Source organism: Herpailurus yagouaroundi, unplaced genomic scaffold (assembly GCF_014898765.1).
Source record: "Herpailurus yagouaroundi ecotype Mexico unplaced genomic scaffold, PumYag 67793, whole genome shotgun sequence".
NCBI lineage: Eukaryota > Metazoa > Chordata > Mammalia > Carnivora > Felidae > Herpailurus > Herpailurus yagouaroundi.
The window spans coordinates 9,082,334-9,109,207 of NW_024420586.1; the positions used below are offsets into that span (position 1 = coordinate 9,082,334).

Below are 26,874 nucleotides of genomic sequence, written 5' to 3' on the forward strand. Positions count from 1 at the left end.
ACAATATAATAAGAGCTACACTTCCTTACACTGCTATGGGAACACGAAAGTCATTCAGAAATATTTATTAACGACTGCCTCTTTCCTATCTGCAAAACACGGGACGTTACCACATAAAATGCTTATACCTTGTCTACCAGGCAATATCAAGAGTTTAAAATAGACGTGGGCATTTTCACTAAAGATAAAGCCCTTGGATCAGTGCTAGGAGTATGTAAAAAAAAAAAAAAACAACTCACTTTGTAGAATCTTACCCGGAAAGTCAGGTACCTAAACGAGTTGAATCTTCCTATGAAGGTGCAGGAGGAAGGGGGGTGTTTCAGACACAATGGTCCTAAACAGTGAAGCTACATAAGTAAGTATGGAAATACTAGAATACACTTGGTAGTCCAGAGGCTATGAGCACATTTCCTTGTAAGAATACCAGCAGCTCTAGTCAACAGGATCATTTCCAAAGACAGGAGAACCACCAGAATTCCCTAAAGAAATAACTTCCCTGTAAGATTCTTAGGTCCTTTTTCATAGCTTCTGATGAAACCAAGGGGTGGGGGAGCTATTTCTGAAAAGTCAGTACCATTTGTCAACAAGTGCACTGTATTTTCGAGGAGGACTTTCAAGATTGGCTGTGTGTAATTTAGAGTTGTTGTAAAAGATCTGACAAAGTCAAAAATTCTAAGCTTTTTTTCAGAAGGTGGCAGAAATACCTTAAGTCAACTGAGCACCTGAAGAAGTTGTTACCACAGAGAGCAAGGCTGACGACCACTGTTGTTTGGGGCTGTAAGATGTCAGTCCAAAAACCCGCTGAGAACAAGATGAAGGAGAGGAAACACTTGGGTGTGGGGGAACTGGCAGCTCTCTGCTTAATGAAACCTTATTTATCCTTCAAGGTTTAACTTGCATTTTCCCCTCCACCATGAAGCTGTCTCATCTTTGAACCCTAACAGCAAAAAGCTAACATTTCTATCGCAAAACTCTCAAAGTACTTAGTATCCCTACCATTTAGCTGGCCGACCCTTCCGATTCTCTTTTCTCTCACACAAAAACACAATGCTTTGCAAAGAACAGATTGAGGCCATCTTGCACTTGTGCCCTCCTTAGATCATTTCACTCTTTCTCTAAATTCTACAACTGCAACCTGTAGCTGGTAACCAATGTGCATTTCAGGCTCCCGAGGTACACACGTTTTTTTTTTAACGCACTGCTTGTTAAGAAGTTGATTTGCAAACTTGAAGATAGAGATAGGAGCTTAGTAGCACACACACACACACACACACACAAACCCCGCAAAACGATTCTCTTTTCTGTAATCCCACATGTGAGTGGGACAAGGACAGCCATTTACTGAGCACTTCACTCCATGCCAAACACTTTTACATATATTGTCTCTTTGTCTTGACAATATTAAAATGTAATTCCCTTTTACAGATAGGGAAAATCAAATGCACAGAAGAGCCAGTGATTGCCAAAACTATTCTGCCTCCAGAGCCTACGTGAACACTCTGTGAACTATGTCCTGGTGCCTCAAGTGAGCCTCCATCAACAACAGGGAATTCTGACAAAATGCTTTATTTCTGGATTAATTTCCTCTGTAACATACCCTTATGTTATACATGTTCCTAAAGCTACAGTTTTGCAAAATGGTTCTCATCTGTGTGTTTTTCCAGTGTTGTCCAACCAACACTTATAAGACTATTCACTATTTGCTGGGTACTACATAAATTCATTACTATGTATTGTTTAATCCTAACAAAAATCCCAAGAGATAAGTATTCACAGGTATCACAGTGAAGAGAGAGCCACTGTCTGAACATCCAGCTAGAACTGTCCCTTGCCCAGGCGTTGTTAATAGTCCCTCCTTTTACTCTAGGGCTGGCAGCACACACGGAAGGGGATCACACGCTTAAATTTCTCGTCTCTCAAATACTGTCAATTACTTAGCAGGAATTATCCAACAGCCATAGATCAGTAAACACAGGGCCCACGGTTAGGTTAGGGAAAATGCCTTTTATGCTAAGAAAATCTGTTTATGCTCCATAAGAACCTAAAAGACTGCAACGTGCCCAACCACCAGGGTAGATTCTCATGTGGGTTATATTCTTCAATACCTCCCTAGTCACAGAATTCAATGAAGATTTTGAGTGGAGGAAAAAAATGAAGAATTTATCACCCTTTATTGAAAGACAGCTTTATAATTTTCTAAGCATTTGAAGTAAAATCCTCCCTTCTTACTTATAACACTATTCTTTGAAATTCTAATACTGACTAAATTCCTTTCAATTACTAAATATACCTGTTTATCAATAATTTCTTTCTGGCAAATTCCACCGGTTTCCCCAGGACCAGCAGAATAATCTTCAAACACCTCAGCCTCAACATCTATGCCCCACCAGACCGATGCACATTAACCTGTTAACACTCCAGAAACCTCACCTTACGAGTGAGACCTGTATGTGCTACCTCCTGAAAGTCTGCGTGTCTTAACTTCACCCCTTTGTTAGCTCAGTGCTCTCTTCCCTTAGCAAATGCCCTCCCTGAGGAGTGGGTCTTTGGCCTTTTCCTCTTCCCTCTCTTCACCGTAGGAAAATCAGATGGAAACCAGGGACCTGCTTCCATATAAAAACACATTATGAAACTGCATATAATTTCCAGAGTTCCCAGATTTCCTGAGAAGCAACAATTCTCCATTAAAAACTTGTCTACAAAGGCAGAGCCGCATGCTGTCTGCAAGAGGCCCGACTTGGAAATGCTCAGAAACCTCCCTCAGTTTTGACACGTTGGGAAAAGAATGAACGGCCCTATGGAAAGAAGCCAAGTTTAAGGTGAAGCCCTGAAGAAGACGCAGGACTTACCCATTTAGAGCTCCAGAAGAGGATACGGGAAGGCAGAGGTGCACAGAGCACACACACAGACGAGGGGCTGGGGGAGTTGTCTCATCACCCGCAAGCGTAAACAGCACTGACCCCACTGGGTTAGAATTATCTGTTGACAGATCTACTCGTCTCGCTGGCGGGTATGCGCTAAGCACCCAGCACAGGACCGCATTCATCAACTAAAAACGGCCTGCTGCACAGATGAATGTTCAAAGGTGAAGTGACAGATCGGATCAGAGCAAGCTTGTTGTCACAAGATTTTAGGAGGCTGGTTTCAAAACTTTCCCGGTTGCTTAACATTTTTTAGAACTCATCAGCAGTGCTAAACATGTTAAAAACATACTGTCTAACTCTTTGCATGAGAGCAGTGACTGTTAGGACTGCGGTCAATACTGCTATCTTAGTTGCTACAATTATTTACACTTAACAACACTTCTCTGCCTGGAAATACTCTATAGTCAACACTTTCCCAGATTCATATCGATAGCGTTCTAAGTCATTTGAATCAATGTGCTTCAATAAGTAACTTCTAAACCTTTGCAATTTATATGTATATTACATGCTTCAAAGAAAAAATGGACACGTGAGAACAAATGACAAAATACTTAGTAGGGAGCACTTTCCTACTTTGACAAAAACTTACGGTTAATGAGATGCCATACCTTGATTAGAAATGTCAGTTATTTGAAAATACGGATGAATCTATGGAATTCATACAGGTGAAAAAAAAATACCAGCATCGCATTAGTTTGATGAGAGCTACTGAAGGCCACAGTCCCTTGTCCATCGTTTAAAAAGCACAAAGCTCCTACAGGGAAGAGAACCTGCAAGAGAAACGAGTGACCTGGACAGCCACCATCCCCACCTTCCCATCCACACACCGCCACCGAGGACTTACCGTGGGAATCGCCGTGGTACAGCTGACCCTTCGGAGCCGTCTCTGCATCAGGTCATGCTCCATACCGTTAACTTCGGCCTTCAAGCGCTCGAGCTCCTCTTTCTCGAGTTTCAACTGCTTTGCTAACCTCTCCATCCTTGCTCGCTGATGTAACAGCAAGGCTACAGTGTTACAGACAGAGTCATCGCAGAGAGGAACAGTGAACCAGTGACTGGGAAAGTTCTCCGTGCACTGCCAACGCGTAAAATACTCCAAAGGAACCCTGTCCTCAACCTGAGCGGGCACTTACTCTTGTGTCTTGCTAATGCTGTCTTACCTTTCCCAGGTCTGCCTGAATTTGGCTCTCGTACCAAAATGACACCCTCTGTAGGTCCTGCTGGCTCTGCTGTCCTTCGTTTCCCTAAGACTGTGTTTTTAACTATGCCTGCGTGCGTTTTAAACAGGTTCACTACCAGGCACATTTAATTACAATCGTAATTACTATCCGCCTCACATACTGAAAGAATAAATTCTCAGCTAGCTTGAAATCTGCATAGACTTAAAAAATCCTGTCGTCTTTTTCCTCAGTTAGGCTATTAACTAATCCAACAACGTTCTTCATCACCAGTCCCACTTGTAAGTAGACAGTGCTTATAAATATTACACGCTCCAGGCCATTCTCTAAAACAGACACAAATTCTTTGACTTTGATCAACTACAGCCCACCCTCTTTTTCCTACTCTGTAGTTTGTTTTCTGACAATATCGATTCCGCTTGTCTGTATTTTTGCCCCAATGCACGTTCTTCCTAAAAAACAGCCTTATGAGGTCACCATTATCATGCCTACGTGTTCATATTTTAAAACAGAGAACTCTGAAAGCAATAACCCTATTCTTGACAGCTATGCTACTGCCCAATATTTAATCAACACTAAACATTTAAATAAAACTAAACAGCTAATACGGGGGCGCTTGGGTGGATCAGTCAGTTCAGCATCCGACTTCAGCTCAGGTCATTATCTCACAGTTTGTGAGGTTCGTGAGGTCAAGCCCCGCATCGGGCTCTGTGCTGACAGCTGGGAGCCTGGAGCCTGCTTTGGATTCTGGGTCTCCCCCTCTCTCTGCCCCTCCCCCACTGGTGCTCTTTCTCTCTCAAAAAATAAATGAAAACATTAAAAAAATTAAACAGCCAAGAAATGTGTTTTTGTTTTTTTTTTTTTCAACAGGAGACTGCCACCTCACCACCAAGATGAAATTTCATAGTAGGGCTAAATGAAATTACCTTGTGTATAGGCATAGTCATCTGATCCAGAACTAGAACTCCTCTGGTATTTATGGCTTCCCTTTTCTCCCCCAGAACCAGGTATCACTGAAATGGGCTGAATCGGTTCTGGGGCTGCAGAACGTTCTTCTTGGTCCACTAAATTTAAAAGATTTTCAGTCGTTGCTCGACCTACGGTAATTTTAAAAACCGTAGTTGGGTTTGGTATCATTCGAGGAGATGGTGATGGAACACATGAAGGTCCAGTTGGCTGCGTATACGTGATATACACAGGATTAACACTAAATGGAGGTTTTGGCTGCCCGGATATGCCTCTTGAGGGGGAACTTGAAGGTGGCGTGGTGGCTGTGTACAGTGAGTGCTGATTCCGTGGAGACGGCTGATTACTGATAGGTGAAGGACTCCTGTTCATGGCTGTCCCAGGTCTCTGAGAGGGTTCAACCGTGATTTCTATCTTCTTCATGGATCCTTTGGGTAAGCTGGACGGTGTGTATGGGAGATAGGCGACCGAATGGCTCCCCTGTTTCTGATAGCTAGGAGGTCCCTGTTGATACGGATGGGGTGGAGTGGTGGAAGGACTAGGTGGCATAAAGACATGGGAACCTGGATGGCCCAACTGGGAAGGTTGCACTTGATGTTGCGGAGAGCTGAAGGGTGAAGGACACTGAGAAGGAGGCGGTGAATGGTAAGCAGGTTGAGGAATCTGCTGCTGTTTGGGAGAATACTGAGAAGGCTGATAGTTCTGTTGATGGGGATAAACGGGTAAAGGACGCTGGCTGTAATGAGGCACCGGGCCCTGGGGGGAGGACTGCCACGGCGTACTCTGAGGAGTTTGTCTCCCTGATGAACTCTGAGATGTCTGTCTAATATAAATAGAACCAGGAGGCCCATAGAGATTGCTCGGAATCTGTGGCAGGATCTGTAAAGCTCTTGGTACAGTCTGTCCAGAAGGGAGGTTCTGGGATACCGTAACAGTAATGGGATTGGTACTATACCGAGGTATGTGCATGTACGAAGGAGGAGGAGGGGGTGGTGGTGAAGGCCCTTGCATAGCAGATGGATTCATTCCTGTTTGCATGGAAGATGGCTGTTGAGGTGGCTGTGAAGGAGGAGTAGCTGCACTTCTGTTCTGTTCATTCATAAAAAAGGGATTGTAGTTCGGAGCAGCAGCCACAACAGCTGGAGCCGAGTGTGGTTCCTGAACTAAGCAGATCAGCTGTTTACTCGCCGCATGCTGTGGGTCAATATGTCCATCGCTTGAGCTGTGTACCAGTGTTCGACCACCGTTAAGTTGGGCTCCATCTGCTGGGTGGTAGCTACTAGGAGAATGGATACCCAGATTAATATGCAAAAGGCGATTTCGATTCATCCTGTTGTCCTCTGGACTATGGTATTCCATATACAAGTATTTGCTACTCTCCTGGGAAAGGGCTCGGCAACAGGCTTCAAGATTGTTGTTGTTCTAGGGGAAAAAGACAGTAACATTGGCAAAATTAACAAATCTTAAGAGCAGAAGTGAAACTTTGCCGGTTACGCAAATACAACTGTCCTAGAGAATGGTACTTTCAGCAGAAAAAGCTTCGCGGTCATCTTCTCTGACCAGGAGATCCCAAACAATTCATCCGGTTCCACAGACCGGAAGCTCACAGGACTATTACTACCACGACTGTTACAGAAATGTCAAGAACCCGCCAATGAACTTTGTGACTCAACTCCCAGGTTTCTGACTCCAAGTCCAGGGCTCATTTTATGTTTGTTGCATCTCAACAAACATAAAATGTTGGGCTAATCTTGGACTCACCACAACCGCTCTGAAATACAAGTTAAAGTCATACTCGTCATTAATATTTAAACTGAAAAACATGAAAACAACCATGCTTTAGTTTTCAAAAAGCACTGAAACTAGAGAAGGAGAAAAATGATAATAAATTCCTGGAGTCAAAACAATAAAACTCTAAAACAATAAAGCAGTCTTTTTTAACCAAATTTATCCCTACATCACTTCAGTTATCATTATGAAAGAGTAAGCTAAACAAATCAGTAAAAACAAATACACTTTTTGAACTATGGTTCCACGACTTTGCCAAAGTTAGGGTAAATTTTAACAGGAAACCAGGTCTCAACTGCCTTAATGAAATTCACTCACACTCCCAGAGTCTCAAAATTTTTTACCCACTGGAAGGTTGGTTGCTTGGTAAACCTTCAGCATCTCTGGAGGATTTCAATTTTTTGAGTTAGGCACATACTCACAGGTGATAATAGCAAAGTGACATTTTAGACACTCCACTCAACAATAATCATTCTAATGAAGGATTCCTTTTTTGATTTAAAATACTATAAGGTAGTTTTCCGTTAAAATACCAAAATCTCAACTATTTTATTAGCCTCAAGCACCGTGTTATTTATTGCCTTCACAATAATAAAGTTTGTCAATTACTGGGACTTTGTAGTTCAGAAATATACACACAGATATGCACATACATATGTGTGTACTACTACCTATTTTACGAAAAAGCACATTTTATAGAAAAATGAAAGGAAACACTTTTACTTCTGCTAAGAAGCACATAAGGTTAAACCCAAAACAGAACATTGAGTGCTATAATTTTGCCACTGGAATAACTTCTGGGTTCATCTATTTCAACTCATTTCCACATGAGGAAAGAAATGCCCGCGGAGTTACACGGCTTGACAACAAGCACTCGACTAATTCACGGGGAGCCAGTTTGAGATTCTTGGTTTCTTGCCTCCCACGGCTGCTTCCACTGTAACACAGTCATTTCAAGGGAGAGGATGTTGGGCCAAAAGCAAATTGTTCTAAGGCTTCAGAGGGAGTAAACGCAGATTCAGTTAAGCAAACCTTCATAAAATGAATTCTCAGAAATGTAAAGAATTGGGTTTATCAAAACTCCATACACAACTGGTATCTTTTTCCTTACATAAAGCTTCTGATACTAAAATTCTGAGCCAGAGAAAAAAGTAATTGTTGAAATTTAAGAAGAAAATTATTAAAACTCACAGTCTGGCCTTTTTCTTATCCTGCTTGAAAATCACTCTGATCTGATCAAGGAAGAAAAGCTAGATATTTAGCAAATTTGGATCCAAAGGATTCAAATCGAATGCCAACTAGAAAATATCACTGACCGATATCTGAGAGAAAAGAATACGAAAAGTGAAAATAAAGTATCTCTGCAATTGGATTAAAAGGAGAACAAAAACTAGACAGTTTTATATGAAACCTAAAGCAGTCGCGGGTACTTCACTATTTGACATTTGTCTTAATACTGTTGAAATTTCGTGTTTTCTACAGTGAATTAGGCAGCCTAAGTAAAATAGTATCCTCACAAGAGGACCCAAATTCAAAATGATACAAGGCTGACTTGCTAGCCTATTCAAATGCATGTCTACAGTGACAAGGTAAGTCAATTTTCTTATCAAGAAAAAATATAAACCAAAAATATAGATATTTAAGTATTATTTTTATGAAAGCATTTTTAAAATAAAACCACCAGAATGAAATGTCATGTTTAACCTGCTGACTACCTTCAAAGAAAAACATGGATATAAAATATACCAGTCAATATGAAGAATAAATCAAAATTATTTAGTTGGATAAAGACATAAAAATAATTAAGAAAACACATAAAAGGTTTTGAAAAGACTGAGGCAAAAAAGCATATTCCTAAAGTGATTGTAAATTGAGAGGACAGCTCAGAGAGAGTTTAAGACTTGTATATTAAATGTAAACTACTGAGTCTTTAAATGTAAACAGAAAAACTTTCCAGAGCCAGTAACTGGTAAGTCTCTCTACCAATAAACTATATTAGTTCCAAAGGAACAAAGAAGAGAAAGACTTGGGTCAATGTAAAGTAATAACAAATGATCATTAACTTGAATTTAAAGTCCATTCCTTGAGTTTAGAAAGCGTGATAAAGACACTAAGCCATGAAAAAATACAGGTGATAATGGGAAAAATTAAATTTGAAAAAACAAAGTCAGAGCTGGGGGGAGCTGGTTAGGACAGATAAGGAAGGTGATTCCTTGGAAACGGTTTTAACTAGAAGCCTCACTCTTGCTTGATTTCATTCCAGTGGGAAGCACCTTTACTCTACCAGAGACCAAAATGGGGCTAAAATAGACAATAGAAAGACAGACTGGGAATGTGTGCTAGAAAAAACAAAGGCAAGCTATAATACAAAAATCACAACCCAAAGGTCTAGACCCAGTAAAAGGGCTATGAAGCACCACTTTTGCCACAATGATTCTGTGAGTCCCTACTGGCAATTAACCTCAACTGTATATAGGCTTAGGTGATATCCTGAGCCATTCACACTGCAATTAGGTAGTGTTGGCATATTACGCAGTAAGGTACGATTTGAACTGACTGCGTGACAAAGACCAGTGGGCAGCAGGATAGTAGTGTAGACCCAAATGTAAACCAAAAAGGGAAATTCTATAACCCAAAACACACCAAGATCCTGTGGAGGATGATGCAAAATTCAACAGGGAGAGAGTATCAGGCCTGTTTCTCTGTTGTCCCTTGAATGGGAAGACATAGTTTATCCAATATGAAAGATTTACTTTAATATAAGACAACAAAACCAAAGGACTATGGTTAAACTAGAGAAAGTGGCCTTATACTTAAAACTGCATCTTAGTAAGCATGTATTAACGAGAAAAACACTAAGAAAGGGACAGGACTCTCCATAGACCTTTAAACATTGGCTCAAAGTTAAAATGATAACTCTGAGATTCAAAATTCAAATATAAGAATTTGGAGACTGATGAAACAAACTCCAATATGTAAGAAGGCAAATTGTGAACCGAATCATTTTTCCTTTTGCTACATGCCTTTACTCTTTTCTTAACGGGTTCTGAATGGGGTAGGTTTTGCCTCCCATGAGGCCTTTATCAATGTGTGGAGACATTTTGAGTTGTCACAACTGCAGGAATACTATCATCATCTAGTGGTAGAGACCAAGAATGCTGCTCAACGGCCTACGAAGTACAAGGCAGGGCCCCACAACAAAGACTACCCACCCAAAATGTCGATAGCACCAAGGTTGAGAAATCCTGCTCTGAATGCTTCCCACTGCCCTCCTCCACACACACAAGAAAGGTGAACTGACTTCTAGTCACCACAACACAAAGCCAGCCCTAATAAGGAGAAACGTAGCTTAGCATCACTATCGTTGCTGGGTAATCTACCTGTAACATGCATTGAGACACAACACCCTCTGGAATCTCCGGGAAACGTTGTCGGAGGTCATGGAGAACCTGCATATCAAGCTGTGGACTGCCTTGCGCCATGCCAGAACAAATGGTGGTCAAGTATCCGTTAGGAAATTGATGCTAACCGGCCTTCCAATAGTAATGATCTTCCAACACCGCGGTCATTTTCTAGTGAAAGAAATCAAAGTTAATCACTGTGCTATACACCTAAAACCCATGTAACATTGTGTGTCAACAATACTTCGATAAAAAGGTAAAAGAAATGAAACTATGGTTGCATGTAAGTACATATTTCACTTTACTCAAAAAGAAATGACCAATATGTTAAAATGGAAAGACCCAACATGACCACATTTGATTCCAAAGTTATAAAATTGAGTTCAACTCAGCCAGACTTTTCTGATGTAATACAGCCAATCACCGGTTTCGAAACAAAAAAGGCCAAACTGCATCCCCAAACTTCAGTTTCATTTTAATGCTTAAAAAAAAAACTGCAGCAGCTAGTTTAAACTACAGATTATTAGTTGGCAACCAAGTTTTTCTAGCCTTGAGAAATGCTACTTCAATATAATCACTTATGTTTTACCAAGGGCTATTACATCACTCCTCTAAAGCAGAGTAATCATTTCAAATGTCTGAAAACAAGGACTTGATAACACCACAAAGCTTACTTGTCCTGTCTGCCTTACATTCTGCTTGTATTTTGAGGCCAAAAGGTTTGAATTTCAAGTGTGAGTAAAGGTAACCCAATGTCTAAAGGAAGTAACTTAGCAAACAAAAATGAAAATGTAGACTCCTTTGTTTTTAAAGATGATGCTAGTGGCCCAGCATGAGCCAGACCTAACTAGGTAGGCTTTCACCTACTTCTGATGCCACCAGCAGAAAGGCTAAAATGGAAGGATTTGAGATTACAATTTGAGTGTAGAAAATTAACATCTAATCTCACTGGCACTACTCAAATTAAGCACTCATATAAACAAGGCAAGGAGTGAAATAATAATGAAATCATAAATTAACTGGCACAGTCAAGGATCAATAAGCCAGTACACTTTTTAATACAGCTGACCTTTGAGTGACAGGGGGATCAGGGGCACCAACCCGTGTAGTCGAAAATCCACATATAACTTTTGACTCGCCAATAACTTAACTACTAATAGCCTCCTACTGACCTTACTGATAATGTAAACAGTTGATTAACACATATTTTGCATGTTAAATGATATATTATATACGGTATTCTTACAAAAGTAAATTCAAGAAAAAAATGTTAAGAAAATCACAAGGAACTGGGGCGCCTGGGTGGCTCAGTCGGTTGAGCATCCAACTTTGGCTCAGGTCATGATCTCACCGTCCGTGAGTTCAGGCCTCGCGTCGGGCTCTGTGTTGACAGCTCAGCGCCTGGAGCCTGTTTTGGATTCTGTGTCTCCCTCTCTCTGACCCTCCCCCATTCATGCTCTGTCTGTCTCTGTCTCAAAAATAAATAAACATTAAAAAACATTTTTTTTAAAGAAAATCACAAGGAAGAAAAAAATACATTTACAGCACTGTACTGTATTTTTAAAAAATTTTCTTTTAATGTTTATTTACTTTTGAGAGAGAGAGAGCGAGCGAGAGAGAGAGCGGGTAAGCGGCAGAGAGAGAGGGAGACACGGAATCCGAAGCAGGCTCCAGGCTCTGAGCTGTCAGGAGACAGCACGACCCGGGGCCTGAACCCACAAACTGTGAGATCATAACCTGAGCCGAAGTCGGACGCTACACTGCTTGAGCCACCCAGGCACCCCTGGACTATATTTATTTTTTAAAATCTGCATACAACGGCATCTGGCTGGCTCAGTTGGTAGAGCATGCAACTCCTGGATGGCGGGGCTTTGAGTTCAAGCCCCATGTTGGGTGTGGAGATTACTTAAAATCTTTAAATAAAAAAATAAATAAAAAATTTGTAAAAATCTGCATATAAGTGGACCCATACAGTTTTAACCTGTGTTGTTCAAGGGTAAACTGTACATATCTCCCATTTTTTTAACGGGAACAATGAAGAATACACCATACAATCTCATAATATTTGTGTTCACTCACTACGTAGTCAAATATTTTTAAGTATAAGAAGTAAACACTTGCATTTTCATAAGAGGCATGGAAACCATGATTATATGTATCTAAACCACACACATAAGGGAGGGTCATTCCACACCAAATCTTCTATTTCTTGCAAATAAGCCCCAAAACTTTAAATTATAGCATTACTTGGGGGCAATGTAGACAACTACAATCAATGTTTTAAAAATTAAAAATGTTTGGATCGGTCCAAGATCCAAAGCACCACAGGCAGACCCTGAACTCACCTCCTCCCATTGACACACGACACTTACACCTACATATAGATCAATTCCTCCACAAGAACCGAAGGCTGACTGAACACCTTAGGCACAATAAAGGCTAGAGAAACCTCAATCAGAATGGCAAGAGAGACAGATGGCACGCTACCAAGGGCAACTCCACCCCAATGTTACAGGATGCGGTAGTGACATCACTGATAGACTGATACATAGATTCACCTGCCTGGGGCACAGAAAATAAGCTGCAGTTTAAAAGGTAACTAGACAAGAAGTGAAGAAAAACCACTTATTAACTCCAGAACGTCCACCCAACAGTGGGGTAACTACTGGAACTCTCCCAGGGGTTGGAAATGCTGGTGATCTCCACTGTTTACCTCCCCTCTCCACCTTGGGAGTCCACCCAAGAGCAAGGTCCGGGTGTTCTCGCTGCCCTGCCACTTTGGCTAGTCCCGGCCCCCAAGCACGTACCAGCTCCAGCCATCCAAACAGGGCAGCCCCCGTGGGGCGCACACCGGGGCACGCCAGGCCTTTTTCCGCTACGGCTCCAGTCATCTCACCAAGGGGGCTAAGTGCAAAGCATCCTGACGCCTCTCCCTCCACACCAGCATCGCCCACAGGGGCAGCCCTGATGCAGAGTGCCCCGGGACCCACAGACCACACGCACTACCGCTCCAGCCAGCCAGCCAGCCAAACGTGCAAGGAACACACAGTCTGCACAGGGGATGTACCTACACAGGGCCACTCCTTCAAGACCGGCAGAGGGAGCTGTTCCACCTAATTCATAAGAAATAAGCACAGAAAATCCAAGAAAAAAGGGAGCAGAGGAATATACACAAAATTAAGACAAAGTTTCAAGAAAATAACTAAATCAAAATGAGATAAGCAATCTACCTGACAGAAATTTCAAAGTAACGATCATAAAGTTGCTCACCAGACTTGAGAGAGTAGATGAACTAAGAACTTCAAGAAAAATATTTTTAAAAACCTGAAAGACTGAATAACTGAAACAAAAAAATACACTACAGGTAATCAACAGGAGATTAGAGGATGCAGAAGAAGAGATCAGCAATCCAGAAAACAGGGTAAGAGAAAACATTCAAAACTGAGGATCAAAAAAAAAAAAAAAAGGAATTTTCAAAAATGAAGAGGGTTAAGGGACCTCTGTGACAAAATCAAGCATATTAACATTTGCATTACAGGGATTCTCAGAAGGAGCTGAGAGAGAAAGGGGCATAAAACTTACATAAAGAAACAATAGCTGAACACTTCTCTAACCCAGGGAAGGAAATAGACATCCGGGTCCAGGAATCAGAGAGCCCCAAACAAGATAAACCCAAAAAGGTCCATACCAAAACACATAATAATTAAAATGTCAAGGATTAGGGGTGCCTGGGTGGCCCAGTCGGTTGAGTGTCTGACTTCAGCTCAGGTCACGATCACGCCGTGAGTTCGAGCCCCACATCCAGCTCTGTGATCACAGCTCAGAGCCTGGAGCCTGCTTCAGATTCTGTGTCTCCCTCTCTCTCTGCTCTTCTCCTGCTCACACTCTCTCTCTCTCTCAAAAATAAACACGAAAAACATTTTAAAACATAAAATGTCAAAGATTAAACAGAGAAAAATCGTAAAAGCAATGAGGAAACCAATTATGAATGTACCAATTAGGTACAACAACGAAAAACCCGTGAGGATATCAGCTGATTTTTTCAGCAGAAACACTGCAGATCAAAAGACAGGGACAAGATATATTCAAACTGCTGAAAGGAAAAAACTTACAACCAACAGTCTACAATACAAGGTTATCACTCAAAATAAAAGGACAGAATTTCCCAAACAAGTTAAAGGAGTTTACCACTTTGACCTCTCTTACCACGAGTGAACCAGCCTTACAAGAAATGTTAAAGGGTCTTAGCCAAGACCCAGAGTTAAGACAATTATGAAAGGAAAAACTTTCAAGGGTAAAGGCAAACATATAGTACAGCAACGACTTACAATGCTAGTATGGAGGTTAAAAGCTAACAGAAGTTAAATTATTTGTATCTAAAAAATTAAGGGATTCACAAAATAAAAAGATATAAAATGTACACAAAAGATAGGAAAGTAAAATGCAGTGCTTTTAGGAAGTATTAGAACTTAAGCAACCATCAACTTCACATAGACTGCTATATACTTAGGATTCCTGTTCTATGTGAACCTTTTGGTAACCACAACACAAAAACCTGTAATAGATACACAAAAAAAAACCTAAAAAGAAAGGAATCCAAGCATAGTATTAAAGAAAGTTACCAATCACCAGGGAAGAGAGCAAGAAAATAAAGAAACAAGAGAACTACAAAAGCAATCAAAAAAATTAACAAAATGACAATAAATACATACCTATCAATAACTACTTTAAATATGAATGGTCTAAATATTCTGATCAAAAGCCACAAGGTGACTGAATCCATTAAAATTGACACCCATCTCTATGCTGCCTATAAGAGACTTAACTTCAGACAAGAAGACACATACAGACTGAAAGTGAAGAGATGGAAAACATTCCATACAGATGAGAGAGAGAAAAAGAAAAAGCTTGGGTAGCAATACTTCTAATACTTCTATTGGACATAACAGACGTTAAAACAGAGACTGCAACAAAAGGAAAAGAAGGACATTATGTAATAATAGAGGGATCAATCCAACAAGAGATTATTACAATTGTAAATATACACCCAACATTAGGGCACCTAAATACACAAAACAAACAAAAAGGGAGAAACTGTGAGTACTACAATAACGGTAGGACATTTTAACATCCCGCTTACATCAATGGATAGATCACTGACACAGAAAATCAATGAAGATACACTGGCTTTGCATGACACATTAGACCAGATGGAGCCAACATATACAGAACATTCTATCCCAAAACAGAAGAATACATAATTCATCTCAAGTGCACATGGAACATTCTCTAAGACAGATCACATTTTAGGCCACAAATCAATTCTCAATAAAGTTAAGAAGCCTGAAGTTATATCCAACATATTTTCTTTTCCTTTTTTTAAAAATTTTTTAGTGTTTATTTATTTTTGAGAGAGAGAGACAGAGCACAAGCAAGTGAGGGGCAGAGAGAGAGGGAGACACAGAATCCCAAGCAGGCTCCGGGCTGTTAGCACAGAGCCCGCCGTGGGGCTTGAACTCATGAACCGTGAGGTCATGATGGGAGCCGAAGTCAGATGCTCAACTGACTAAGCCACCCAGGCGCCCCTCAAACATATTTTCTAATGACAATGATATGGAACTAGAAATCAGTAACAACAGCAACAACAAAAAATAGAGAAACATGACCATACAGAAGCTAAAAAAATATGCTAATAATCAATGCATCAACAAGGACATGAAAGAGGAAATTTAAAAATACCTAGAGACTAATGAAAATGAAAACAACAGTTCAAAATCCTTGTGACGCAGCAAAAGCACTTCTTCTAAGAGGGAAGTTCATAGTGAAACAGGCCTACCTCAACGAACCAGAAAAATCTCTACACCTAAAGGAACTACAAAAAATAAGAACAAAGCCCAGAGTTACTAGAAGGTAAACACAGTAAGAAACAGAGTGGAAATAAAGGAAGTAGAGGCTAAAACTCAATAGGAAAGAATCAGTAAAACCAAGAGCTGGTTCTTTGAAAAGAAAAAAAACAAAACCGATAGATGTTTAGCCAGACTCATTAAAAAAAAGAAAAAAAAGGACACAAGTACATAAAATCAGAAATCAAAGAGGAGAAATAACAGACACCACAAAAATACAAAGGCTTGTAAGAAACTACTACCATAAATGATATGCCAAGAAACAGGACATCCCAGAAGAGATGGATAAATTCCCCAAACCAAAAAGCTTCCAAGAATGGATGAGGAAGAATAGAACATTTGAACAGAGTGATTACTAGTAACAAAACTAAATCAATAATCAAAAAACTCTCCCAAAACAAAAGTGCACCACCATATGGCTACACAGGTAAATTCTACCAAACATTTAAAGACTGAATACCTATATGTTAACTACTTGGACTTAAATAAAATTTAAAAAAAATAGATAATTGAAAACAAAAAACTTGATACCTAACCTCAAAGTATGCAAAAAAAAAAAAAAAAAAAAGGAAAACTTCCACATTCATTCTATGAAAGAAGCATTAATGTGATATCAAAACCAGATGAAGACACTATAATAAAATTACAGGGGCGCCTGGGTGGCTCAGCGTCCAACCTTGGCTCAGGTCATGATCTCACGGTTCTTGAGTTTGAGCCCGGCATTGGGCACTGCCCTGACAGTGCAGAGCCTGCTTGAGCTACTCTCTCTCCTTCTCTCTCTGCCCCTGTCCCGCTCGCTCGCATTCTCGCTTGCTCTGTCTCTCTCTCTCTCTCTCTCTCTCACACACACACATACGCACACACTAAATAAATAAGCTTGAAAAAAAAGGAAAAGAAGGCGCACCGGCGTGGCTCAGCTGGTTAAGCGTCCTACTTCAGCTCGGGTCATGATCTCGCGGTTCATGAGGTTGAGCCCCACGTTGGACTCTGTGCTGAGAGCTCAGAGCCTGGAGCCGCTTTGGATTCTGTGTCTCCTTTTCCCTCTCTGCCCCTTCCCAGCTTGTGCTCTCTTTCTCTCTCTCAGAAATAATAAATGAATCAACTGTATTAAAAAAAAAAAATTAAGGGGTGCCTGAGTGGCTCAGTTGGTTGAACAACGGACTTTGGCTCAGGTCATGATCTCAGGGCTTGTGGGTTCGAGCCCTGTGTCGGGATCTGTGCCGACAGCTCAGAGCCGGGGGCCTGCTTCAGATTCTTTGTCTCCCTCTCTCTCTGCCCCTCCTCTGCTCACATTATGTCTCCCTCTCTCTCTTGTTCAAATACGAATATAAAAAATTCTTTTAAATTAAAATTTAAAAAAGAAAATTACAGAGCAGTATCCCTGATAAATATAGACACAGAACTCAACAAAATATGAGCAAACCAAATTCTATACATTGAAAAAGTCATTTACCACAATCAACGGGGGTCTATTCCAGGGATGTGAGGATGGTTCAAGATCCAACAACAAATGAACGTGACACACATTAACAGAATGAAAGATAAAAAGTATATGATCATCCTATGGGGCGCCTGGGTGGCTCAGTTGGTTAAGCACCTGATTTCAGCTCAGGTCATCATCTCACAGTCCATGAGTTCAAGCCCCATGTTGGGCTCTGTGCTGACAGCTCAGCCTGGAGCCTGCTTCGGATTCTGTGTCTCCCTCTCTCTGCCCTTCCCCTGATTGCACTCTGTCTCTCTCTCTCAAACATAAATAAACATTAAAAAAAAAAAAGTATATGATCATCCTAATAGCTGCAGAAAAAAATAGATGACAAAATTCAATAGACACTCATGATAAAAACTCTCAACAAAGTGGGCTCAGAGGGAGCATAACTCAACATAATAAAGGCCATCTATGAAAAACCCACAGCTAACAGCACACTCAATGGTGAAAAAGTGAAGAGTTTTTCCACAAAGATCAAGAACAAGACAAAGATGTCCACTCTCACCACTTTTACTCAACACAGACTGGAAGTCCTGGTTGCAGCAATTAGACAGTACAAATAAGAAGCATCCAAAGTGGTAAGGAAGAAATAAAACTGTCACTATTCACAGATGACATGATGCTACATAGAAAAAATGCACACTGGGGCGCCTGGGTGGCTCAGTCGGTTGAGTGTCTGACTTCGGCTCAGGTCGTGAACCCGCGGTTCGTGAGTTTGAGCCCTGCGTCAGGCTCTGTGCTGACAGCTCAGAGCCTGGAGCCTGTTTCAGATTCTGTGTCTCCCTCCCTCTCTCTGACCCTCCCCCGTTCATGCTCTGTCTCTCTCTGTCTCAAAAATAAATAAACGTTAAAAAAAAAAAAATTAAAAAAAAAAACGCACACAGGACACCAAAAAATTATTAGAATAAATGAATTCAGTCACGTTACAGGATATAAAATATACAGAAATCTGTTGCACTTTAATATCCTAATAAAAAAGCAGAGGAAGAAAAGCCCATTTACAAGTGCCTCAAAAAAGAAGGAAATACCTAGAAATAAACTTAACCAAGGAGATGAAAGACCTGTAACTCGGAAAACTGTAAGACATTAATGAAATAAAATGAAGATGATGCCAATGAATGGAAAGATAACACCATGCTCGTGAAGTTATACAATGAATACTGTTAAAATGTCCACACTACCCCAAGCAGTCTACAGGCTGACTGCAAACTCTATCAAAATACCCACAGCAAGGCACCCGGCTGGCTCACTCTTAAGTATCTGACTTTGGCTCAGGTCACGATCTCACAGTTTATGGGAGCTTGTGCCCCACTTCATGTGAGCGCGAGCCCCACTTCGGGTAAAGACAGGAACCGTGCTTCGAGTGAGACCCGCTTCTCTCTCTCTCTCTCCTGCCTCGTGGGATTCTCTCCCTCTCTGCCCTTCTCACTTGTGCTGTCTCTAAAATAAAAAAAATAAATACATAAATACCCACAACATTTTTCACACAACTAAACAAATAATCCTAAAATTTGTATGGAACCACGAAAGGCTCATGAGAAAGAAGAACAAAGCTGGAGCTATCACAATCGCAGATTTCAAGCTATACTACAAAGGTCTAGTAATCAAAACAGTACGGTACTGGCACAAAAACAGACACAGAGATCAATGAAACAGATTAATCTACAATAAAGGAAGCAAGTATATACCATGGTGAAAAAGTCTCTTCAATAAACAGTGCTAAAAAAACAAAACTGGAGAACTACAAGCATAAGAATGAAACTGGACCACTTTCTTACATCACATACAAAAATAAACTCAAAATAGATTAAAGACCTCAATGTGAGAGCTCAAAGTATAAAACTTCTAAAAGAAAACATAGGCAGTTATGCCTTATACTTTGGCCTTAGCAACACTTTTCTTGATATGTCTCCTTAGACAAGAGAAACAAAAGAGAAAATGAACTATGGGGACCACATCAAAGTAAAAAGCCTGTACACAGCAAAATAAACCATCAACAAAACAAAGACAACCCACTGAAGGGGAAAAAAATATTTGCCAATGATGTATCTTGTAAGGGGCTAATATCTAAAATATATAAAGAACTCATACAACACCAAAACAAACAAACAAACAAACCCAAACATTCTGATTAAGACACGGGCAGAAGACCCGAATAGGCATTTTTGCAGAGACATATGAATGGCCAATCGACACGTGGAAAGACGCTCAACATCAATGGTCGTCAGGAAAATGCAAATCAAAATCGGAATGAATTATCACCTCACTCTAGTCAAATGTCTAATATCAAAAGGCAAATAAGTATTGGCAAGGACGCGGAGAAAAAGAAGCCCTCGTACACTACTGATGAGAATGTAAATTGGTGCGGCCACTCTGGAAAACACTATGGAGATTCCTGAAAAAACTCAACATATGAATACCATACAATCCAGTGATTCCACTGCTGGGTATTTACCTGAAGAAAATGAAAACCCTGAATTGAAAAGTTATATGCACCCCTATTCTTAGTGCAGCATTATCTACAACAGCCAAGGTACAGAAACAACCCAAGTGTCCACTGACAGCTGAACACTCAAGAACATGTGGTGTTTGTACACAGTGGAATATGACTCAGCCATAAAAAAAATAGTAAAATCTCGTCATTTACAACAACACGGACCTAGAAGGCATTATGCTAAGTGAAATAAACCATTCGGAGAAAGACCTATACCATATGATTTCACTGACATGTGGAATTAAAAAAACCCAAAACAAATGAATAAGCAAGCAAGAAAACAGAAACAGACTCCGAAACACAACAGAACAAACTGGTAGCTGCCAGAGGGGGAAGGGGATGGGCAAAACACATGAAGGGGATTAAGAGGTACCAACATCCCGTTATAAAATAACTAAGGGCAGCTTGGGTGGCTCAGTCGGTTACGCGTCCAACTCTTCTTCATTTTGGCTCAGGTCATGATCTCAGGGTTTCTGGGACTGAGCCCCATGGTGGACTCTGTGATAACAGCGTGGGACCTGCTTGGGATTCTCTCTCCCTCTCTGTCTGCCCCTCCCGTGCTCACGTGCATGTGCTCTCTCATTCTTTCTTTCACAATAAACAAACTTAAAAAATAAATAAATAAAGTAAGCCACGGGGATAAAAAGTCCAGCATAGGAAATACAGTCGGTAATACTACAGTAACGTTGTATCATGACAAATGGTAGCTACACTTATCGTAGTAAACACTCCTAATGTATGTAATTGTTCTATCACTGTTGTACACCTGAAACTAATGTGACATGGTAAGTTTTCAGTAAAAGAAAATGTTTTTAAAGAAGTGAATGAATCTTTGAAAAACAAATGAAGAAATAAAAATGTTTAAGGCAACTACTCAATTACTTTTGCTCGTTTATACCCGAAAAACAACCATTCTGTAATCTCAAACTTGATGTTAATTACAGGCAGGGTATTTCATTTTGCTTGCAATCTGTCGGCTTCTACTGGACATCTAGCTTGCTCTCTTCTTCCTTCCAAGCCAAGGCTGCCAAGAGTTACGTACGCTCTTTTTGTCTACAGAGTGGCCACAAAGCCCCTATGTATCAGACTCTGCCTAGCCACAGGTAACAAAAGAGTTATTAGTTACTGTTTTAATAACTCCCAGCCACCACATGGAAGAGGTCTAATTAACATGAAGAAATACTGACAAGTTGGGGATTACAATAGGTACCCAGATGGGCTTTCTGTCGACCCTGTACTCTTTTACTCCCTGCAATTCATTCCTTAGTCTGCTTTTATCTAGCTCTTATCACTGTTCCACTGACATGCCATCATCTCCCTGATGCTAAATCCAGAAGATACACTTGCTGGTCCCTATGCACCCTTGACCTCTGTAGCATCTGACAGTACTGATTGCTGCTTCTTTTTTTTAAGCCTCTGTGACAATATCCTAGCCTGGTTTCTTCCCACCTCTTTTGTCCCATTAAGGTTCCTAGGTTTTTGCCCTAAGCTGCTTCCTCTTTTCATTCTACATTCTTTTTTTTTTTTTTTTTTTTAAGTTTATTTATTTTGGGAGAGAAAGAGAGAGAACACGAGCACAAGTGGGGGAGGGGCAGAGAGAAGGAGAAACAGAATGCCAAGCAGGCTCCGTGCCATCAACGCAGAGCCCAAAGAGGGGCTCGAACCCACAAACTGTGAGATCATGAGCTGAGCAGAGATAAAGAGTCACACGCTTAACCGACTAAGCCACCCAGACGCCCCTACATCCTTTTAAACAGCGATCACATCTACTAGTAAGCTTTCGATAACATTTAAAGGCTGATCATTTCCAAACTGGGATCTTGAACATCATGCTCTCTCCGAGACTCCAGACGCATACAGCCAAGTGCCTACTCCAGAGCACCATCTGGATACGCCCAAAGATAATTGTCAATATGTTCAAAAAGGAAACCCTCACCACAACCCTTCCTCAAATGCTCTCTGTTCTGTCCATGAATGTCACCACCATGGAGTCAGTTAACGATACTAGAAACCCGACTGTGATCCCTGACTTCCCATTCTTGTACGACCAACTAGAGTGTGAAATGAAGCGGTCAGGCTTTCTACCCCAGTTCTGCAATTTGTTAGTCTCTATGAAATATACTCAACTCGTATGCCTTGGAAACTTCACCTATAAAATGGAAAGAACGGTAGAGCTGTCATCAAATTCCTACGTCAAACATTAATAAGTCAGAAGGCATTAGTTACTATTATTCAAGGCTATTTCTGAATATTGTGGTCATCGGCATTATAGCTGCAACTTCCTGCTGTGCCCTCACCTGGGATCTTGCCTTCGTCCCTCCACATCATGGCCAGAATATTGGTTTTACAAGATGCCACACTGAGCGTGTCGCCTCCACTCTGCGTCCCAACAGAGCAGAGCCGGGTGTGATCCTGTGCCACCTTCTCTTCAGGCATTAGACTATGATCATCCACCTGCCGTAGATGTTTTCGTATCGTCCTCCCCCTACCACACACACACACGGTTTCTCGGAGCCACAATGATCCTGTCCATATTGGTACTGATGGTGCTCCTTCTAAGGAGGCTTCTACGGACAACCTCCTCCCGAGTCCTGCTGCCAGGCCTCTCCTCCCCTACGCTGTGCTAGAGGACCCTCCATTATGCTGCCACAGCAGGTTGGGCTTATCTTCATGGACGCACCAAACACATTATACTGAAGCTGCCTGTGTATCTAAAGGACTCTCATATAAAACTGTAGCTCTACCTGGAACGTGTTGTTATGCCAAAGTGGGGAAGTACTCATAAAATGATGGGAGCTTGTCATAAGGACCTGGGAGCCAGCTTGAAGAGGCACCCATTGGCCAAACCTGTGACAATCGGAGTACCCAAATAATTAAGGACAGTAATGAATTACAGGCCTGTAGAAAAGAGAAACCCATGAGTCGCTATCAGTATTAAATACACACATACATAAGTGGAGAAGGGAGGGCTTTTGTTTACAGTAGAATCCAACTGGTAAACACGCAAGGAGTGGTAAGACCTAAAAAATCATTTTGCAGACAACACACTAGAGACCGCTTCAAGCAAAAATGATCAATGGATGCTACATCTTGGAGGAAATTTGGATGAAGAGTAGGATGCATGAATGATCTTAAAATATCTCCCCCAAAGACCTGCTTATTAGTTTCAAGGGGTAAAAATTATGTGGTAGACAAATCAAACAATGTCATGCCTGGGTGGTCAAAATTAACATCAATGAGGGAAAGACAGACAGTGGGCACTTCCAGATGTGACACCCTGAGAAAACAGAGTAATATGGTTTCTATGCTATACTATTCCCGTCGGGAATGCAGAACCTGAGGAAATAGACAAACACAGAATGACAAATGTTCTATTATTTAAAAAAAAAAAAAAAAAAAAAGAGGGGTGGGGACAGGGTGAGGATGTCATCTGAAAAATGTCAATGTCATAAAAGAAAAAGGCAAGACAAGTATCACAGATTAAAGGAGACAGAGTACATGACAACTAGATCTAATAACTGATCCTACCCTGGATCCCATATGAGGTGGGGAAAGTGTTAGAAAACAATCTGCTGACAAAATTGAAATGGAGATGACAGATGATGAGTTTTAGGAATTAGGCAATGAAATATTTAGGGGTAAAGGGCATGACAACTTACTCTCAAACGATTCAGGAAGAATCCATACACTATGTATGTGTACACGCACACATGTACACAAACACACACGCACAGAGAGAGGGAACAAATAAAGCAAACAGGGACGAATGTTAATGATAGGTGAATATGGACAAAGGATATAAAGTCTTCTTTGCTTAATTTTTATTCTTGCAACCGCTGTACTTTTGGAATCGTTTCCAAATAAAAAGTCAAAACAAAACAGAACAGACAGAAAGTCTGTAGTTGTATTCAGGGGCTGTGCCTTGTTCGCCCACGCACTCCCACAGCCTGACGGAGTACTTGCTCAAATGTCTGTTAAATAATGAAGAGTCACTCTTACTGTATGTAGCAAACCAATCTACACATAGAGATGACTCTTGCCCCCTACCTCCTGCACACACCCCCAATAATATACTGGGGCCTCAGGGACCACTGATGTAGAACAATCTGTCAGTGCTTAGGAAAAAGGAAAAATAGGTTAAGTCACTCCATCAGTGGGTATTTCTAGCTTTTCACTTTTAAAATATCCCAAATTTGAAATGCTAAGCTATTCCCCCAGATTAACAACCTAGGCTTAATTTAAAATAAACATTTCAAAGTCCTGGGTGTTAATTCAAACCTGTTTGAATTACCTACCATTGTGATCAAAACAAACATTATTTGCCTTTTTCACAGTAAGATAATCTGTAATTTGCACTAGCCACAGGAGTCCTAACTAGATGAGTTAACTCTGCCCAATCACTGAGGCTGTAAGACAGCAGTGTCTAATAAAAATATAATGCAAGTTAAGTGTTCTAGTAGCCATGTGAAGGAAAACAAACAGGTGACATTTTAATAGATTTTATTAAACCGGATACACCAGAAATAGTACTGTTTTTACATATGATCAATATAAAAATCACTGATGAGCTATTTTATTTCTTTCTCTCAAACTAAGCCCTTGAACTCCAGTGTGTATTTTATACTAACAGCATATCACAGTTCGGAACGGCCACATTTCAAGGGCTCAGCAGTTACCGCCAGTTACCGGCGGCTACCTTACTAGACAGCACACCTCTAAGGCTTTGCGATTTTCATTCGATTAAAAGACTAACATGGAAGCGCCTGTGGGGCTCAGTCGGCTAAGCATCTGACTCTTGATTTCACCTCAGGTCACGATCCCAGGGTCATGGGATTGAGCCCCGTGTGGGGCTCTGCAATGAGCATGGAAGCTGCTTAAGATTCTCCCCCCACCGCACCCCCCCCACCCCCGGCCTCTCTCTCCCTCTGCCCCTCCCCCTGCTCATGTTCTCTTTCTAAAATAAATAAATAAAAGGCTACCAGGTACAACTCTTTGATTCTAGAATTCAGTATCTCCTCTGACGGTAGACAATCAATTAGGGACAGGGCCTGGCAGAGACTAGGTGTTCAATGAGTCTCTGTAAGGTCAAATAGAAAAGAAAAATAGAATTCACTGAATTTAAAGGTAGGAATGACTTTAGTAATCAGATCCGCTTTGATTTACAGAGATAATGACAACTTTCCCACAGGAAATGATACTTCGATACTCGAGGGGCTAACCACATTCAGAACACTTGATGGCTACTTAACTGTCATCGCTAAAGAGCTTTCTTTTGAAGCACCCAAAAGCTTAACTCAAGCTGTCCCAGTGGCTCCGAAAACCAGTTTTACTCACTTCTCAACCCTAATTTCAAGGGTTTAAAATGTAAGGATAATACAGTTGACTTTTTGTGAAAAAGAAGCCAAGGGTCCCCCAAAACAAAGAGGCTCCGGGTGGGAAGGGCTTGGGTTCGCTCCGCTTCTCGTCTCTGGAGCCGCCGTCTCCCCGCCAGCTCCGTCCGCCTTTAGAACCTCAGGCGCTACAGAAGCCAAAGTTCCCGTTCATTTCACCGCTACTGCTGTCAGACACCAAAGACGGAACCCGTGTGCCCCAAAAGGCAGATCTGACGATCTGGAGTCTACAAGTAAGAAAACAAACTCAAAGGACGGGCCTATGGCAGAATCACGACTCAAATCCAAGCCTGCCTTCTCCAAAGGCTGTGTCCTCCCCAGGGGCAGGTATCAAGGACACTGCCAGCAGGGTGAGGATGAGCGCCTTTGACCGGGAAAACAAAAAACAAGAAACCCCACCAGCTTATCAACCAATTAGGTGGTTATAGGTGTGGGGGGTAGGACTGGGAGGGGAGGAAAGAATCCTGATATAAATAAGCTGTTTGGGACACACGAGAAGCAGAGCTAAAAGGAAAAAACTGGCCCTTTTTTAAAGGTTACAATTACTGTACTCGCCTTGGAAAAAAACACTGAAAGGCATCTTTCAAATCAAAGCCAACAACTTACATACCCACAAAGACGGCTACCACCGGAAAAGATGATTAACAGTAGACCCGCTTTTCACAAAGATGAGCCTAAACTGGTAAAAACGTCTGCGCTTAAAGGGATTATGTACATAATCTGAAAGGTGGACAGCACTCTGCCCTATACAAACACTCATTCAGTTAGTAAGCACTGACTGACACGGATCATCATTAAGCGTTTCACAATATACAGCACTCTCAAACTTAATAATTTCCTGATAATTAGAAAACGTTACAAGACTTCTTTAAAAAAAAAAAAACAATTTCCTTTCTGCTCACTGGGAGGCTAAAACAGATAGTTTACCAATAGAAAATATTCTAGCCAGTAAGAGGAGCCTCTTTTCCTAAAAAACAAAGTGAAGCACTACACTACATTTTTGCATTTAATCCCACAGAACGCAACTAAAATGAAACACTGCCATATAGCATATTATAGATTTCAATATGACGCTCATCAAAACACACCATCTATTCTTGTCCATACATTATCAACATGTGCAACGACCATGCAAAATACATACGGACTTTGTTTCTTAACAACACTTTAATGGGCTGCTACTCTTTATACAATTCGAAAGTGGTGAGTGATCTGAAACCAACCAGAGGACTCCGGCAGTATGTGAACTGTACTGGCTAGGCTAGGCTGTGACCTAACTCCTGGGACACCCTTGAAACCCCACCACCACCCACTAAAGCACAGATGGCCACAGCTGTGGACTGT

The 26,874-nt window shown here is 41.1% G+C and overlaps 1 protein-coding gene across 7 annotated transcripts in view; it reads right to left on the reverse strand.

Moving 5' to 3' along the window:
* TAB3 (TGF-beta activated kinase 1 (MAP3K7) binding protein 3) overlaps nucleotides 1–26,874 on the reverse strand; it is an 87,417-nt gene that overhangs the window by 19,859 nt on the left and 40,684 nt on the right. For all 7 annotated transcript variants that reach the window (XR_005788255.1, XR_005788254.1, XM_040468898.1 and 4 more), the window contains 3 exons: nucleotides 10,237–10,428; nucleotides 5,029–6,490; nucleotides 3,769–3,929 (listed from right to left, as the gene is read on the reverse strand). Coding sequence is in view for 5 of the 7 variants with exons in the window: in XM_040468898.1 (XP_040324832.1) it covers nucleotides 3,769–3,929; nucleotides 5,029–6,490; nucleotides 10,237–10,338 (1,725 nt within the window). In the remaining 2 variants the exon portion in view is untranslated. The remainder of the gene's footprint in view (nucleotides 1–3,768; nucleotides 3,930–5,028; nucleotides 6,491–10,236; nucleotides 10,429–26,874) is intronic.